General features: G+C 39.6%; 2 protein-coding genes across 2 annotated transcripts in view; both read left to right on the top strand.

Annotated features, from left to right (window-relative positions):
• The window catches only part of synpra (synaptoporin a), a 52,249-nt gene extending 47,148 nt beyond the window's left edge, over positions 1 to 5,101 (top strand). Inside the window, exons 3-6 of the mRNA XM_061728674.1 lie at positions 538 to 662; positions 774 to 972; positions 1,123 to 1,314; positions 3,374 to 5,101. Of these exons, the coding sequence (XP_061584658.1) occupies positions 538 to 662; positions 774 to 972; positions 1,123 to 1,314; positions 3,374 to 3,589 (732 nt within the window). The 3' untranslated portion in view covers positions 3,590 to 5,101. The remainder of the gene's footprint in view (positions 1 to 537; positions 663 to 773; positions 973 to 1,122; positions 1,315 to 3,373) is intronic.
• Positions 5,102 to 7,920: 2,819 nt separating this feature from the next.
• On the top strand, positions 7,921 to 18,040 carry LOC133448890 (interferon-induced GTP-binding protein Mx-like). The gene is made up of 12 exons (XM_061727845.1): positions 7,921 to 8,232; positions 9,100 to 9,237; positions 9,985 to 10,139; positions 12,600 to 12,738; positions 12,821 to 13,019; positions 13,096 to 13,174; positions 13,703 to 13,825; positions 13,957 to 14,098; positions 14,266 to 14,424; positions 14,877 to 14,953; positions 16,333 to 16,563; positions 17,344 to 18,040. The coding sequence occupies exons 1-12, from the start codon at positions 8,046 to 8,048 to the stop codon at positions 17,614 to 17,616; spliced, it is 1,902 nt and encodes a 633-aa protein (XP_061583829.1). The 5' UTR covers positions 7,921 to 8,045; the 3' UTR covers positions 17,617 to 18,040.
• The last annotated feature ends 202 nt before the right edge of the window (positions 18,041 to 18,242 follow it).

The raw sequence follows: 18,242 nt of genomic DNA on the forward strand, positions 1-18,242 counted from the left end.
GAACAGTTACAAAATGTGTTCAGATTGGAGGATGAGGACAACAGACTTAAACTTGATTTCAAACATACTTTTGCAAGGCTAAACATAAAACAAATGTGTATTTCTGTTACAAGTGTAAAATTATGGGATGGACAAAGCAAGGAACTGAAAAGTTGCACAAGTTTGTATCAGCTTAAGAAAATGTTTAAAAAAGAAAAGATAAGTGCCTACAAAAAATAAGGAGAAAGAGAAAAAAATAGATAGAAGAGTGGTATTTTTGTTTGTTTTCTTGTTATAAATATGTGTATAGATAGATTGGTGTTCAGTAAGTCAACGTAATTGTATTAACAGAGAGGGGCAGGTATCATAAGTTTTCTTCTTCCTGGTCCTTTTCTTTCATGGTGATAATGTATACTTCATGGAATTTTGTACAACATTATTAAGAATATATACTATGAATGGAATAAATGAAATGAAATGAAATTAAAATTATTTACCATATGATCATAGTTGAATGTCTTTTGATCTTTTGGGGTTTTTTTCTATGTGGCTTTGTAGCTCTTTTCCATTTTTGCTTTCGCAACCTGTGGTGGCTACTCAGGGCAGCTGCGCGTCAGCGTGGACTGCATGGAGAAGGCCAGCAGCAACCTGAGCATCCCCATTGACTTTGCTTATCCTTTCAGGTTAGTGGGACACTTTTTATTGACCATCATTTCAGTATTGAAACGAAGTTCTGTATCACCAATAAACAGGACCTGGATTGACCAATGGGGCTCAACGTGTGTGTTTACCAGGTTGCACCAGGTGTCCTTCGAAGCACCTGTGTGCGAGGCCATGATGAGGGATCGCGTCTTTCTCAGCGGGGACTACTCATCCTCTGCTGAGTTCTTCGTCACCATCTCTGTCTTTGCCTTCCTCTATTCCCTCCTAGCCACCATTGTCTACATGTTCTTTCTCAATAAGTACCGTGATAACAGTCGAGGACCACTAATTGTGAGTACAGTGGACTCTTCTAATCCGTAATCCCGGTTGACATGTTCAAAAATAATAACTCATATAGTGACTGGATCCTAAACACTTACTTTCAGAGACTAACAGCAAACCAGTGCTGGGCTTGTTCAAACTGTCTCCTCTGTCTGTCAGGACTTTGTAGTGACAGTGGTGTTCTCCTTCATGTGGCTGGTCAGTTCCTCTGCCTGGGCCAAGGCCTTGTCTGAGGTGAAGCTTGCCACGGATCCAGAGGAGGTGCTGCTCCTCATCCCTGCCTGCAAAAGCATGACCAACAGGTGCAGCTCTGCACAAGGACCTCGCTGGTCCGGCCTCAACACCTCAGTTGTAAGTTCACTCGATAAGTTATATAAATAACACTAAAACCAAAAACAGAAAGGGGAAGCATTTTCTCGAGGAGACTTTGCATTCAGTCATAGCTACAATTTTGATATTGAAGAGCTAAAATACTGAAAAAGGGTTAGTGAACTAGGAAGCACATTAAGTTCACTTATGCTTAAAAGCTCTTTTTTTTTCTCTCAACCGTTTGCCGTTTCTCAAATGAAGCCAATGTTGCTTTAAGCAACATTTTTAATCAGTTATGGAGGATTAAGGCTGTCAAAATCATAGATCGAAATGTAGAAATATATAAAAAATTAGAAATTACTGGGGAAGTACGTGGATAAATGCATAAATAAATAAATAAATAAATAAATAAATAATTAATTAAATGACCAGTTTATTAATTAATGTGGTAAATCCAGAAATAGATGTACAAATAATGAAATCAATGATTTAATAAAAGCAGTTTCTGTGGTTCCAAGTGACTAAGTTGATATACGGTATATATATATATATGAATGAAACAAATCAGAATTTCTAAGGCTCTGAATATGGGTATTTGTACAAGAGAAGCAAGGATCGTTGTTCTTCCTGCAGACCATCATCTTCATCCATCCTTCCTTTTACTGTCACACCACCGAACTGCATATCCTGTTTTATCACATCTAGAAATCTCCTCTTTGGTCGTCCTCTTTTGCTACTGCCTGGCAGCTCCATCTCCAGCATCCTTCTACCAATGTCTTCACTATCCCTCCTCCTTATGTGCCCAGACCAATCTGTCAATCTAGTCTTTCTTTCTTTATTTCCAAGCCATCTAACTCTGACTGTTCCTCTGATGTGCTCATTCCTAATTCTATCTTTCCTTATATCTTCCAAAAATCTTGAACTACCATCTCCTGCTCTGCTTCCTGTCCATTGGCAGCGCTGTCCTCTCCAAGCCATAGAAAAGCACGTCTCACTACTCATCTATTACAGATAACTCCAGATATTCTCCTTTACACTGCCTGTACTCTCTTCTTCGTCCCTTTTCCCTACTCACTATTGCTCTGAACAGTTGAGCCCAAGTACATTGTATTTAATCTCCTACACCTTTTTGCCTCTACTCCTTACATCGTCATTGTTCTGCTTGCCTCCCTTTTATTTACATACATGTGTTCGGTTTCGCTGCTACTGCCCTTCATTACATTTCTCTCTGTTGGATAGCCTCACCTCCCCAGGTTTTCTGTCACCTCATCCCTGGTCTCACAACAGATCACAGTGTCATCTGCAAACATCATAGATTAAGGAGAGTTCTGACTGACATCGTGGCAAACAAGGGGATTAGGGCAGTCCCAGATTCATCTGAAACCCATCTGTGACTCCTACTGCACATTTCAGTGCTGCCATGCTGCCCTCATACATGTTTTACACTAATTAACCATACTTTTCTGCTATTTCAGACTTTCTCGTTAAAAAATACTGTTTCTCCCTTTTCACTCTAGTCATACACTCTCTATAACAAAAAAAACCCAGTCCATCTCCTTTACTTCTCCATCAGCTTTCTCAAATTGAACACTGTTTACAAACCTAGCTTCCCTTTCTCAAATCACCATTTTGTGCCTCACCAGCTTTGCACCTTTGTAGCTGCTACAGCTGTGGGTATCACACTTGTTCTTGAAAATTGGTACTAGAAAATCTTCCTGCATTCTCTCACACTCCAAATGTAGAATAATCTACTTGAATAACGCATTAACGTCCGTCCTATATATATACAGTATATATATATATATATATATATATACAGTATATATATATATATATATATATATATATATTATAACGTGTGTATTTATACACACATGTGTGTACATACATGTGTGTATTTATATGACATTATAACATGTGTGTGTATATATACTGTATACACACATGTTATAATGTCATGATATAAATACATCATAATGTAATCATATATATATGAATATTGTGAATATATATATATTCACAAAGCACAAAATAGATACAAAATACACAAAAACATCTCCATGTGTGACATCATTCTTTTCATAATATTCCTTCTCTTCAGGCTTTTGGCTTTCTCAACTTTGTTCTATGGGCTGGAAACATCTGGTTTGTCTTCAAGGAGACCGGTTGGCACAAGGGCACTTCAAGGTTAGAAGCCGGAGCATCTGAGAAGCAGGCCGGGACCTTTAACCAGCAGCCCCACAGTCAGGGAAGCTTTGAGCAGCCATCTGAGTACAGTCAGGTTGGAGGTCCCACCACTTACCCCAATCAAATGTAGCTGCCGTGTCATTTCAGGAGTGGCACCAGTACATCTTCAAACACAGTCAGGGGTTGGGGTGATGGGTTATTGATAGGAGGAAGGTAGCGTTTGTCACCTGTGTGAAAAACAAAAACGTGGTCATAAAGTGGTGACCCAGCACACCCATTGTAAATACTGTATTGTTGGGTGTTGAACAGAATTATTAGATGTAGTCTTTTACTTGTTTTCCTTAAGATGTTGTGTTTCCTGAATGTTGTATTTCCAGTAGTTTGAAACGCATAAGCGAGTTTGTCTCTTTGTGCTTAATCAATATTGTTTTGACACAAACTGGTTTGCACTCCGTCTTTGAAAGGGAAAGTAATCGTTGTACAATTTTTAGAATGCATGCTGCTGTAAATGTAATTATAAGCTCTGTTAAGCAACGTAAAAAAAAAAATTAAAAAAAAACACAAAAAAAAATTGCATTTTGTGTCTGAAAGTTTACATAAATCGCAAAGCCCTGACAGGTTGCTGATAGCGTATCAGGTATTTTAATCTTTTTCAAATCAAGCTAAACAGGGAATATATTTTGATGTCTATTTCTTATTCAAATATGGATTAGAAGTGTGATGAGGAGTTATTTTTAGTTCTTTTTTTATTTGTTTCAGATGTATTACAATTTCTCTCTGACTTTTTAATTTTGTATAATGTCAGGAAGTCTAAATACCAAAAGCAATAAAAGCATTCTGTAAAATACACCACACAGGGTTTGTGCAAGAAAAGACAAATGTACTGTATATGTAAAGACTGCAGCATGCAGTTTGTCCCCGTAGTCTAATATTCTTTTGCAGAAATGCTACAGTGCTGATATTTTATTTAGAATGCCATAAAGAGGGACCGTGAATCCCTTTTTTGTTTACAAGTGGCTTCTTCTACTGCTGATTACAGACTGTTTTTTACACTTTCTTCAGACTACTTTGAAATTCATAACTCAAGTTGCACCTTTCTAAATGTCCAGGTATGTATAACCCCTGCTAGAAACTGCATCAGTACCACAATGGTAAAATAAAAATAATGACAATAACATGTGGGCCATTCTTATATAAATAACACACTTTTGTTCTGTACAGCCATATTCTTTGTAGTTCATGTGTTCTAAAATCCGGCTCAGAAGATGGTGTTTGGTTGCTTTTTATTTTAAAATAACATGGCTTGTGCAACCCTGTGTTTCAACCTCTTAAGCATGTAGCTTGCATTAGTGTAATAAAGTAAATTAAACCTCTTTGTATGTATAATAATGTGACATCCATTACTAACCGGCAGGGAACTTCCTGCTAATAAAGATGTACAAATTTTCCCAGTTGCCCATCTTTGCATCCCCATTCAGGTCTAGTTACTTAATTTGTGTGGCCGTCATCAAATTTCTGACCTGCAGGCTTGGTGTCCCTCAGAAAATATGCAGAATTTCCAAAAAGCTAAACCTTCTTCTCACGTAACCATAAACATTTAACTCATTCCTGTGTTAAGAAGCTTCCCTGATGTTTTGAAATGTATTATGATGTATTGACAAGTATAGTTTTAAATGTTTGCTTAAACAGTCTCCATCTAGGCAGGGATAATCTTGCTAACAAAGAGGATTACACATGCAGGAATCACTCCTTAATTGTAAGCCAGATCAACATTACATTTCCCTGAGCCAACGGGTTAAATTCATTTGGAGTTACCGAACAATACAATGGTCTAAAGAAAGTTCATATGCTTGTTATAAATGGTGGAGATGTTGGCAGTAGAGATAAAATGATCAGCATAAAAGCCTACAGAAGTCAGAAACTATACTAATGAGGCCATCTTGTGGCTGCACTTGATCTTTACTGTGGATCATATTATTTCCATCCATCCATTATTTATACTCATTTATTCCTATTTAGAGTCACATTGATCTACCTCAGCTCTGTTCAGGAAAAAAGGTGGAGGATTCATCCTGGACAGTTGTCCAGTCCATCGCAGGACCACATGTTGACAAAGAATCACACACTTCCATGGGCAACTTATAATCATCAAGAACCTAACATACATCTTTTGGGCTGTGGGAGGAAGCCAGAGAAAAGCCTTGAAAACTCAACATAGAGAGGCCTCACAATGCATTTTTTTTCTTCTATGTAGACTTTGTGGCACTTGGCTCCTTTATTTGAAAGTTGGCCAATGAGAAATGGGTATGTAGAGGAAGGGGAACACATGCAGGAAAGGGCGAGAGGCCAGGATTTGAACCTGCCCTCCCTGCACGAGGGCAATAGCCTCGGAAAGTGGTGCCCGCTCAACCCACTGAGCTGTCAAGGCCCCAGGGTCTGAACGAATTCAAACCAAAGCAAAAACCTTCTTTCTGTAAGGCAACAGTCTTTACCACTACACATAATCACTGTGCTGCTGATTATGGCATTTTGTTTAACTTGTGTAGCAGCAAGTTTGAAAAACCAGAACAAAAGTGAGTTCTCGGAGACTCCATCTACTGTCCTTGTCTAGTCAACATCACTGTAGTACACCCACAACTTTCAATAAAAAGTCTATCAACATATCTCCTCTGCAAGTTCATGAGTTATTTTTTTAGATTCATAGACAGCAAATCTGCTGCTTGTAAACAAGGAGTCTGCCCTTTTCAGTGAGTGCACCCCGACATATCCAGCACGAGAGTCCGTCTATCCAGGAGCTAGACATCTCCAGGACCCGGGGACGTGCTGCCAGGACTGTGGCTGACCCTTCTCAGCCTGGACACAAACTTTTTCAGACTCCTCTGGCAAGATGGGGGCTCCGCTCCATCAGGACAAGAAGCTCACACCACAACAGTTTCTTCCCCACTGCAGTCAGCCTGCTGAACACTGCCCCAACTTTCAATTTCACTACATCATCTCTCCCACTGTTCTTTGTATAACGATTTACTTTATTATTTTTTTGACCCTTTTATTCTTCTGTATCCCTTCATTCTGTTGTGTATATATTTCAAATCTATATTTTTACACTACTTTCTATTTTTGTTTTTACTCTGCCCCTGACACCATGACAAATCTTTAGTACTGTCAGGTGTTCTTTCCTGTGCCTGGCAATAAAGCCCTCAGATTTTTCAGATAAATGTTGCTAAGTGTAGATCCTGGCATGCGTAAAAGGACTTTGGACTTGGACTAAAATAGTAAACAGTTCTACTAACTCCACTAACTTCGTTAGTGCAACATCTGCTGGAACTCATTTACACTGAGCACTGGATCACCACAAGGATTTATAACATCCCCTTTATTTTGGTGAGGCATGACTGTTCTGATCGTTCCAGCTATCTCGCTAATTATTTACAAAGAGTTGGCCTTCGTAAAGGAGCAGCTGGAGCAGCTGAAAGTCGAGTACACACACTATTTTTCATTCCACATCAATAAGACCAGGAGCTTGCTGGAAACTGATTACAGGAGGTCTGGTCAACAGCACCATCTCCCCCTAATCATCAGTGGCTCTGTGAGGTATAGATTTTTTTAATTGATAATTAAAAAAAAAAAAAATCATTGGTAGTTTACTGCCATTGTGGAGCACATCTCTCCATATATCCTCCACATAGCACATGCTCCCTTTGCAGTGCAGGAAAAGTTACAAACCAAAAGAAACAAATATTCAAAAAGACAAAAGACAAAAGATTTTGATTTTCCCAGAAGCTCATATCTGTGCAATATGCAATGCAATATCTGAAATCAGCTACTGTTAAAAACACTGAGATTGTATCTAAATAGTTTGACACCTTTCAGCCATAGTCAGCTATGGAACATGCACAAATGGCTTTAGGTATTGACTTTCTTTTATTGCTTGGTTTATTTCGGTTGTTTTTTTATAGGAAGTCTGCTACACAAAATAAAAGGCAGTGTGAGCATTTTTATATTTGCAAGTTTGCCAAACTTCAACAACTTCACTTTGCTCATGAGAGAAGGGAGAGAGTGTAAGTTGTTAGTGATTTTTTTTTTAATTTAATTTCTGTTTGACAGTGGTATTTCTTCACAAAACCATGACAGAAATTTGCAACTGCATCACAATTTTCTGAGGAGGGTTGCTTACGACTACCGATGAATATACCTAAAAAAAAAAACAGCTTCATTTAAACGCTCAGAAGAAACGAAACTTAACTTGATTCAGAATGATTCCTTGCATCTCTTGCTCTTCTGACTGTATGTGCGTTTTGAGTAGCATATATGATGTGGCTCATTATGTGGCATTCAGATGAACTAGTTTTGGTATCTGATCTGATTCTGATCTTTGCTGCAACCAGAAAGAAACACAGGTGTGGCAGTTCAGCTCAGTGTGGCCAAAACCGGTAAATTGAGAACTATATGAAAACAAAACTGATCAGGAACTGGAAACTTAAACTGACAGGAGGGGCACTGTGCGCATCAGACCAGTCACACACAGGTAACACAGCTTGCAGCCAGAGTTTCGGTGAATCTCTATTCCGAGGAGGCAAGTGGTCACCATGAGCACCCTGAACCAGCAGTACGAGGAGAAGGTGCGTCCCTGCATCGACCTGATCGACTCCCTGCGCTCCCTGGGAGTGGAGAGGGACCTGGCGCTGCCTGCCATCGCCGTCATTGGAGACCAGAGCTCGGGGAAGAGCTCCGTGCTGGAGGCGCTGTCGGGGGTGGCTCTGCCCAGAGGAAACGGTGAGGAGAAAAAACAAAAAAAACTGTAGATTATTAGAGCATAACCTACACTGAAAAAAAATAATCTAAACGCATGTAAATATAACATAGCCAACTTAAATCTGTGATATTAACAATTAAAAATTAAGTATGTTGCTTAATGAATACATCTAGTTTTGAACTTAATCTGCATTTGTTCAAAAAACAAGACATTGTGCATTTTTTCCTTTATAAACAGTATTTATGTAGTCCCAGGCAATCTTTTCATTTACACACAAACAACAAGCAATGATCTTGTTGTATTTACTTTTCCTTTAACAATTTTAATCTATTGGGCAGATTGACCAACGTTTAGATGAAACATGCTTTATTTGTTTTATGTAGAACACAAAAGTAAAAAAAAAAATATCTTGCTTGATACTCTAAAAAATTAATGCAACTTTTTCGCATGAGATTTTTATGTAGATCAAGAAAGACTAGTCTTTGTATAAACTACTAAATTTTTTAGTATGTACAAAATTCATTTGCAAGTAAAGTCAACTTAATTTTTACAAGTAGTCACCTTCATTTTTTATTATTTTTTTCTTTTTTTTTCTTTTTCGCCAACATTCAGGCATTGAATAGTTAAAAAATGAAATAGTTAGACTTAAATATGACTGCAAAATATTGATTATCAGTCTCGACTCTATTGATCAATATGCAGGCAAGTTAGTGACATTGAATGAAAAACTTACAGAGAATAAAGCAAAAATAATGTAGGCTACTTACCAATTTAATTAAAAACAAAGGGTGAATCACAACACTAGCTTGAAATTAAATGTGCATGTTCCAGTAGTTTCAATAACAAACTCATATTCTGTCCTTCTTGTCTCATCATTTGGAACACAGGTATCGTGACAAGATGTCCTTTGGAACTGAAGATGACGAAAAGAAAAGAAGGCGAGGGGTGGTCTGGAAAGATAAGTTATCGTGACTATAAGGAAAAGCTCAAAAGTCCTGCAAATTTGGAAGAAAAGATCCGGGAAGGTACAGTATAGAGCACTTGGAGATGCCCGCAGCAAAAGCCTAATGTTCTTCACAGTAAAGATTTGACAGAAAAAACACTAAGGGAACAGGACACTCGTTTTGTTCTACTGTGGGAGCTTCATAACACACAAACATACTTTGTAATGATGACAAGAACAGATAAGAACATTAATCAACATGTAGCTCTCTGTACCAAGACCAAAAGAAAAGTCCAGTTCTATTATACAAGCACTCTCTGGGCTTTCCCCTGCACAATGCTATCTGTTAAATCTCATAGATTCAGTTCAGCTCACCCTCACTATGCCTGTTTGTTTCTCTTACTGATGCTTCGTTAAGATTTCTTAAGAAATGACCTTTCATCTTTGTACTACATCAGTGTCTCAGCATTCCACATTGTCTCAAAGTTGAACGTTAAATGATGTAATAATAAGATAATCCTCAATATGAAAGTGTTAAAATACCATTTATTTGCATTTTCAAAAAATGAATTTTGTCAAGTCTGCAACACCATGATGTGGAAAGCACACCTAAGAGATTGTGGCTAACTGCCAGGGTTTGTAGAGCTTCCGATCACCTATAAATTGAAAATTCCAGGCCTGGAAAGGTTGGGAAAATTTATCAAAAAACAGCTACATTAATTGTGAGTCATGTAGTAACACTAGTGGATGTAGACGGAATGAAGTTATTCCTACTTCAGAGGTTCAGAGATAACCTGCACAAAATACCAGGCCTGTATTCTCTCTTCAGCTCAAGATAAAATGGCTGGGGTTGGGGTAGGGATCAGCGATGAGCTCATCAGTCTGGAGATCGCCTCTCCTGATGTTCCTGACCTGACACTCATCGACCTGCCTGGCATCACCAGGGTGGCTGTCAGTGGCCAGCCAGAGGACATCGGGGAGCAGGTATGGCTGTCCAGCACTCACCATTGAGATTCAGAGTTAAATATTAGGATTAGGACGTCTTTGGGGCTCTGGCCCAAAACATGCAAATATTTGCCTGTATTCCCAAGATTTTGTGACTCTATGGATTAATTCCTGCTTACCTTTTTAGGGGACTATTTAACAAACAAGTAAGCATTATAGAAGGATACTAAAATTTGGAATATCATATTGTTGGGTAAATTCTTAGCACCATCAGTGCAGTTGTCCATCCATCCATCCATCCATCGTCCGCCGCTTATCCGTTCCCGGGTCGGGGGTAGCAGTCTCAACAGAGATGCCCACATATCCTTCACCCAAGACACTTCCTCCAGCTTCCGAGGGGAGTCCGAGGTGTTCCCAGGCCAGCCGAGAGACATAGTCTCTCCAGCATGTCCTGGGTCTTCCCCGGGGTCTCCTCCCGGTGGGACATGCCTGAAACACCTCCCTAGGGAGGAGGGACATGCCTGGAACACCTCCCTAGGGAGGCGTCCAGGAGGCATCCGGTACAGATGCCCAAGCCACCTCAGCTGACTCCTCTCAATGTGAAGGAGCAGCGGCTCAACTCCGAGCTCCTCCCGGGTGACCGAACTCCTCACCCTTTATCTAAGGGAGCGTCCAGCGACCCTGCGGAGGAAACTCATCTCGGCCGCTTGTATCCGCGATCTTGTCCTTTCGGTCATTACCCAAAGTTCATGATCATAGGTGAGGGTAGGTAGGTGCGTAGATTGACCGGTAAATCGAGAGCTTATCTGCGGATGCTGCACCGATTGTAGGGGATATTTTTGGTCCCACTACATAAACTCATTTTCTATAAGTAATAACACCTTTACCACTTGGTCCATAAAAATTATGAACAGGACCGGTGACAGAGGGCAGCCCTGCCGGAGTCCAACACGCACCGGGAACAAGTCTGATCTACTGCCAGCAATGTGAACCAAACTCCTGCCCCGATCATACAGAGACCGGACATCCCTTAATAGAGGGCCCCGGACTCCATACTCACTGAGCACCCCCCACAGGATGGCACGAGGGACACGGTCAAATGCCTTCTCCAGATGCCAAGGCAGTGCAGTTGTCCATTGTCTTATATTCCCTCATCATTGGATCACAGTTAATAACAAAGGCCGCGTTCAGACTGCAGGCAAATCTGATTCATATCTGATTCCTTCTCATATCCGATTTTCAGGGCTGACTGTCCACACTGTTTTTAGCAAGTGTCCAAATCGGATCTGGCTCTGTTCAGACTGGGCCACATCATTGACTGATCTGACGGGTTGCCGTAGCAACGACGTCGGAGCGGAGGCGTCACCCAGCGCGTGTATTGTGTGAAGTCATGTAATTGCGACATCAAAAACAATAACAATATGGAGCCAGCCCACATGCTGTCCCATACCTGTAAAGCTGGGCATACACTGTGCAATATTTTAAATCATTTGAGACTGCCCCATCTCACTCTAATCCTCCCGTCGTACCTCTGTGTACTAGAACTCGAGGCTGGTTTTGGGGCAGGGGTGGGCTGTGTCCACCCAAACGTGCGTCCTGCCCACCCGATCAAAGGTTATGGGGATCCTTTATTTTTTTATAATTTTATTTTTTTATATATATAAAAAAATCCCAAAATATCTGGACCGTTTCTGATTGGGTCGGCACTGCGCATCATTTTTAGACATAACAATGAACGCATACCGCAAAAGTTGTGTCTCGGCGGAGGGACCCGGCGTCCCAGCAAAATGAGAAACAGAGAAAAGTGTTCAGAACAAAACCACCAGCAAACTAACAAACAAACCAACAAAGCTCAGAGTTAACAAAACGAACCAGCAATGAACAACTGGCAGCCCCGCTCTTTAACCTCTCCTCATGATGAGCTGACGGGCTGCAGGTTCAGGCTCACAGCGCGACTGAAGGCTGATTTATGGTTCCGCATTACACCAACGCAGAGCCTACAGCGTAGGGTACGCGGCGACCCGCACCGTACGTGGAAATGTCTTTTTTTCTGCTATTACATGATTTGTAATGTGAATTTGCACTTAGTGCTAATTCACTTAACACTTAAACTACAAATAATAGTTTTTGACGTGACATCAGAGATTGTACATGCTCTCTGTGAAAGGATGAGTAGCTCCACAACTGGAAATGGGCGGGTGGTTTGGAGCGTCTGGGACAGTCATATCCGATCTGAGTGTTTGGAGCTGTTCAGACTGAGACGCATCTGCCCAAATGCGATATGAATGCGATATGAAACTATCTCCCGGAGGTGGTTTCGATGTGGTTTGCAAAAATCGGATCTCATGCGGTTTGGGACTGTTCAGACTTCAAAAGAGTCATCCAGTTTCAATCTGGATGGGCTAAAAATCGGATATTGGCTGGTGATTTGATAGTTTACTTTTAATAGAATTTGGTTCAATTTGTTTGTGTTTGTTAAAAATGAACTCATGATTTCAGATAAAGATCCTCATCCAGAAGTTTATCACCAAGCAAGAAACCATCAGCTTGGTGGTGGTGCCGTGCAACGTGGACATTGCAACCACAGAAGCTTTGAAGATGGCACGGCTGGTGGATCCCAATGGAGAAAGAACTCTGGGTAATTAGTCATTTTGTCAAAGTTCCATTTTACTTTTAGGTGACTTACTCTATTCTTAGACATCCCTCTGTCTGTCTCTCAGGTATCTTGACCAAGCCTGACCTGGTGGACAAAGGCACAGAAGAGACCGTGGTTGATATTGTCCAAAATAGGGTCATCCCCCTGAAGAAGGGCTACATGATTGTCAAGTGTAGGGGTCAAACAGAGATCAAAAAGAAGGTGTCTCTCGCTGAAGCTCTGCAGAAAGAAAAGGCTTTCTTCGAAGAGCATCCCTATTTCCAGTAAGTTCTATTGGGGAACTATACAAAGCAACCCTTGTTGTGTGATAGTCTTAAATCCCTTTTCTTTATTCTGTAGGACGCTCTATTATGAGGGTCAGGCTGCTGTTTCTAAACTGGCAGAAAAACTTACCTTGGAACTGGTGAATCACATCCAGGTGACTATTTCTTACTTCCACACATTAAAAGGCACTTTTCCTGCGCTTGCAAACAGATGTGGTGACGACCAGTTCCAGAACTCTGTAACGTTGTTTGGGACTACCTGGGTTCGCAAATATCTTATTCTTTGTAGCTGCTCAGATTTGGTGCTGTGAGATCACAGACGCAGATCCGATTAAATTATCCTTTTAGATATTAATATGTCTTCACATTATGTCGTATTTGCTGTAACTTAGAAGTGGATTGTGACGAAATGACAAGCAGCTCCACTCCTCAATGCCAGCTGCTGGGAACACAGCTGTAAAGACATAGTTGATAAATGAACATTTGTATGTTACATTTGTGATATTTTGGCTGAAGTACTTGGCTGAAGACATACTTTGGCTAAAGCACGTCAGAGACATTTTATTAAAAATTCAGTCAGCTTTTTAAAAAAACAACAACATTTTAAATCTCCTTTTGTGCCTCTGTGCAAATAAATGCACACATTTTTGCTATTAAACATCCCCCCCCCATGTGATTTCTAGAAATCTCTGCCTCGACTTGAAGACCAAATAGAGACGAAACTGAAAGAGACTCAGGAAAAGTTGGACAAATTAGGCATCGGACCTCCATCTGACCCCACGGAGAGACTTGGATATCTCATTGACGTGAGTTTTCTAGATGGGGCTTTTGCATCATGCAGCTAAAAGATTAACCAAAAGAATTTGAACTTATATGAAAACAAAAAATATATAAAAAATGTTCCTGTTGTTGATTTATACACACTTGTGTATTTTAGAGAGTGACTGCATTTACGCAGGATGCTATCAATCTTACAAAAGGGGAGGATCTAAGATGTGGAGCAAAGTCCCAAATCTTCTCTGTACTCAGAAAACACTTTGTTGTTTGGAAAGACATCATCGATGATTCTGAACGAACATGTGAGTGAATTAACATCCTCAGTGCTTCCAGTGATTCTTACACACAACATGCATCAGCTATAACGTAGAGAGAGAAGTCTCTTTCCATGGGAAATTCCATGGGAAATTAAGAAAGTGTTACATTTTCAAACACTTAATTATTTTATTTTATTCTGAATTATTTGCAGTCAACTGCTATGTTCAAAAAGAGGTGGCTGAGTATGAGCACAGGTACCGTGGAAAAGAACTGCCAGGTTTCATCAACTACAAGACGTTTGAGAACATGATCCAGGAGCAGATCAAAGAGCTGGAAGAGCCTGCTGTCCTGAAACTCAAGGATGTGGCAGGCAGGTCTTATTTTTCCATTACCATGATTGCAGACCACCACAATACACTTTGAGATTGTCACATTTTCATGCTAATGCTAATGCTGTTCTTCAGCTTTAATAACAAAAATGTATATTTCTGTTGCTGTATATCTGTATATCTCTGCTGATTAGATTTGAGGAAAAACAAGGGAAGTTACATTGTGCCGTATCGGGTAAATTAGGAAAGAAGTCAGCCATGGGGCACTTTTGTGGGGCTGAAAATATTTTGAGCTGGTGTGTTGCCAGCATGTGTAGTCTTTAAAAAAATCCTCAGTACATGGACATATTTGTGTTTTGATGGATTTTAAACTTAAATGTAGGTATTGTTCTTTAAATCTGAATTGTAGCATTGATCATATTTGATCACATATCATATATTATAGCTTACGTTTTTTGCATATTTCATTATGTCTTTTTTTTATCATTTATAGAGATCGTGAAGAAAGAGCTGTTTAAGTTGGCACAAAACAGCTTGGTTGGGCTGCCTAATCTGATGAGGGCAGCTAAGGTATATATTTTTTTGTACTCATTTCTTATCATTACCCTTGAGTTGTTAATAAAGGTTTTATAATATTTTCATAAATGGACCTTGAAGAAGCAGGTTTGTGTAATCCATGATTTAACCAGAGGGAAAATGGACAAAGCAAAAACACAAAAACATACACCACACCACACTGTTATCTGGCTCCTTCATCAACATTTTTGTCAGCTTTTGCAACAATTACAACCTCTACGTGTTTTTATCCATCACAAAGCTTATTCCAAGTGGCTGTGGTCTGTTTGTAAAGTTTGCACCCATGCATGCAAATATAGCTATATCCCTCTAAACAAGCATCATTACTTGGGATTATTATTTACATTATGGGGCTCAGATCAGCACTGTCCACATAATTTGATTATTACTTGTATATAAACTTATTTGAGATTGGAAAATGCTGTTTACACTGCCGTGTCTTATTCAGTTGATTGTTAGTCAGGCTGATATATTTATCTGTGGATCTAAATGCAGGGGATTTTGATCAGGCACATTTCCTTACAAATTTATAATAGTGCAAACAAGAACACCAACCTTCTCTCGTGGCTTAACAAGTTTCATATAGCTCCTTGCAGTCAGCCACTGACTCAATCACATGTTTATTTTATGTTTCATACTGTATATGTTACCATTGGCTGCTTTAGGTAAATTACTGTAATTGTTGCTTTAGCCGTTACTAGCACTATTTGTAACATATTCTGTGGAATACACTTCTATCATATGCCAAAATATTTAAGATTCATTCATAAGATCCACTTTTATCATTTTCTTCATCTTTTATATCTTTTATCTATTTTATTTTAATTATACATTTTTTCACATTCAGTTGCAACTCAGATTAATCTATTTTGTCTCTGTGTTATCCTGGATAAGAGAAGCAGGTGCTAAAAGTGTCAGCTGTGACAATTACACACACACACACACACACACACACACACACACACACACACACACACACACACACACACACACACACACACACACACACACACACACACACACACACACACACACACACACACACACACACACACACACACACACACTGTGTCACACACTGTGTATCTATTCACGAAATATTTATGTGCACATGTCACGCAAAGCCGAGAGCTAAAGGAAAAGTTTCAGATGGTTTTACTTGTCATGTCAGCGTCCCAATAAGGAATCAGGACATCTACACGGTGATGAAAGTTTAAACACAAGTTGTTGTTTTTTTTGTTTTTAGTTAGTCGATAAAATAACTTTGGATATTGAAAACCTTGCACATACAATTCAGAGTGCGAATGATTTGGACTGTGTTATGAAATATTGTATCAAAGAATAAAATCTTGGAGAGTTTTGTGTGGTTTCAGATGAGGATTGAAGCCATCAGAACTGAGAAGGAAACGGTGGCAGAGTCCATGCTGAGGACTCAGTTTAGGATGGAGTTGATCGTTTACACTCAGGACTGCAGATACAGCAAAAAGCTAGGGAAGCGGAAGAGGGAGCCCCAACCAGTACCTCCATTTGTCCAACCCATGAAGCTTAACGACAGGGGGGCCAGTCTTTCGGAGATGATTAAGCATCTTAAATCGTATCACCAAGTAAGTGTCACTGAAATGCCACTGCACTTTTTATGTTTGTGCTTTACAACAAGATAGCCGCTTGATTTGAGAGTGACATATCAAACCCCTGAATTCTCATAACTTTTCAAAGATCTGTTGTCACTCAATTATTCCCACGGCGGAGCGCAGAGAGCTGCAAATCAGGAGGCTCATTTCTAAGCATCAACATTCATGTGATCATTTTCCGTGTAAATGTTGTCCTCAGTTTTGTGTGCACAGAATTCTACAAAACTACAAACACTTTCTGTGTGATCCTACACGTTTTTATAAAGATCAAAAATCATGTAAAACGTCTATTTTGTTCTTGTTCAAAGGCAGACATTTCCACTGTATGTACTGTGTATATCTTTTCAAATAACAGCTTGCAAAGAAAACAATCAGTTCAAAGATATTTGTCTTACCCACATCCATTCGTATTTAGGAAAATGAAAAAATCATACAACTTTAATTTAGGCGCAGTTTAATTTCACTTTTATCTTTTGTAAAGTGATGTTCAAACATGTTTTGTTTTTCAGATTAAATCCAATAAAAAGTTAAAATTTGGTTTATTGTATGCTAATGGATGGAAACATTATTAAAGGGAAAACAACATTTTTTATGAGGAAGTTATGAATCACACGAGAAAAAACTTAAAATCTATGTTTACCTCTAGAATACCTCCAAACTCAGGTATATTTCAGACGGAACTGATGTTTTTTTTTTTTACAGTATACAGCAATAGAGGATGCAGCTTTATGTTAAATTGTATTGTCACTACAGATTGCTGGGCAACGTCTGGCCGACCAGATCCCACTGGTGATCCAATTCCAGATGCTGCAGGAGCTTACCATCCAGCTGCAGAGAGAGATGCTTCAAATGCTTCAAGACAGGGAGAAAATGGAGTCCCTGCTGCAAGAGGACTGTAACATAAGTAACAACAGAATTCACCTGCACAATTGCATTAAGCGTCTGACGAAAGCACGCTTTCTCTTATGTGAATTTAGCATTAACATCTATGACTTCACCATGACACCAGTGGAGGGCAGTGCTTGAATCCCGACTTAACTGATTATCAAGGAGAGGTTTGGTTGAAATTTTTAGTAGAATTTAGAGCTCACTCTGGTTATACACTCTCAGCTTTACTTCCAATCAGTTGTAGCATTTCATTAGAAAGGTTCATGCATAACTCTATCATACTTCTACAGTCGCCATTCTGAGTGTGACAGAGTGGCAGATGATGCTGTATGCTTCCTTGAATCTTCCATTGTGCAACAACAATAACTTTTGTGTAAATATTTTCATAGATTAGCCACAATAGTTTGGTGGTAGGCTAGTTCTGCATCATATTTAGTTTCCCTATATGCTAAGAGTTAGAGAGGGAAAGCAATGCCAAAACAGACCCTTGTTTTGACTATTTTTGTTTTTTAAATCATGGTTTCTTTACAACTTTTACCTTTTAAAAAAAAAAAAAAAAAAAAAAAAAAAAAAGTCAGAGGATGCTGGTATGGTGCAGCCGTATAGCCTATGTCATTGCTGGTGGCTTCCCTAACTTGCACTCTGACTTTGGTCACACATTACCCTGGTCACACATGATCTGACAGCAGCTTGTTCACCCACCCGAGTCGCTGTCAATTTAAAAATGTTATTGGCTTTTAAAGCTATGACCTGGCAGGCACCCG

The sequence above is a fragment of the Cololabis saira genome, chromosome 8 (assembly GCF_033807715.1).
Source record: "Cololabis saira isolate AMF1-May2022 chromosome 8, fColSai1.1, whole genome shotgun sequence".
Classification (NCBI taxonomy): Eukaryota; Metazoa; Chordata; class Actinopteri; order Beloniformes; family Belonidae; genus Cololabis; species Cololabis saira.

What these genes read in the sequence shown, in the direction of transcription:
- LOC133448890 (XM_061727845.1), top strand. Translation starts at nt 8,046, where the DNA reads ATGAGCACCCTGAACCAGCAGTACGAGGAGAAGGTGCGTCCCTGCATC. An exon ending in CAATGGAGAAAGAACTCTGG is followed by an intron (nt 12,739 to 12,820) that starts GTAATTAGTCAT and finishes TCTGTCTCTCAG; the next exon opens with GTATCTTGACCAAGCCTGAC. An exon ending in GACTTGGATATCTCATTGAC is followed by an intron (nt 13,826 to 13,956) that starts GTGAGTTTTCTA and finishes TGTGTATTTTAG; the next exon opens with AGAGTGACTGCATTTACGCA.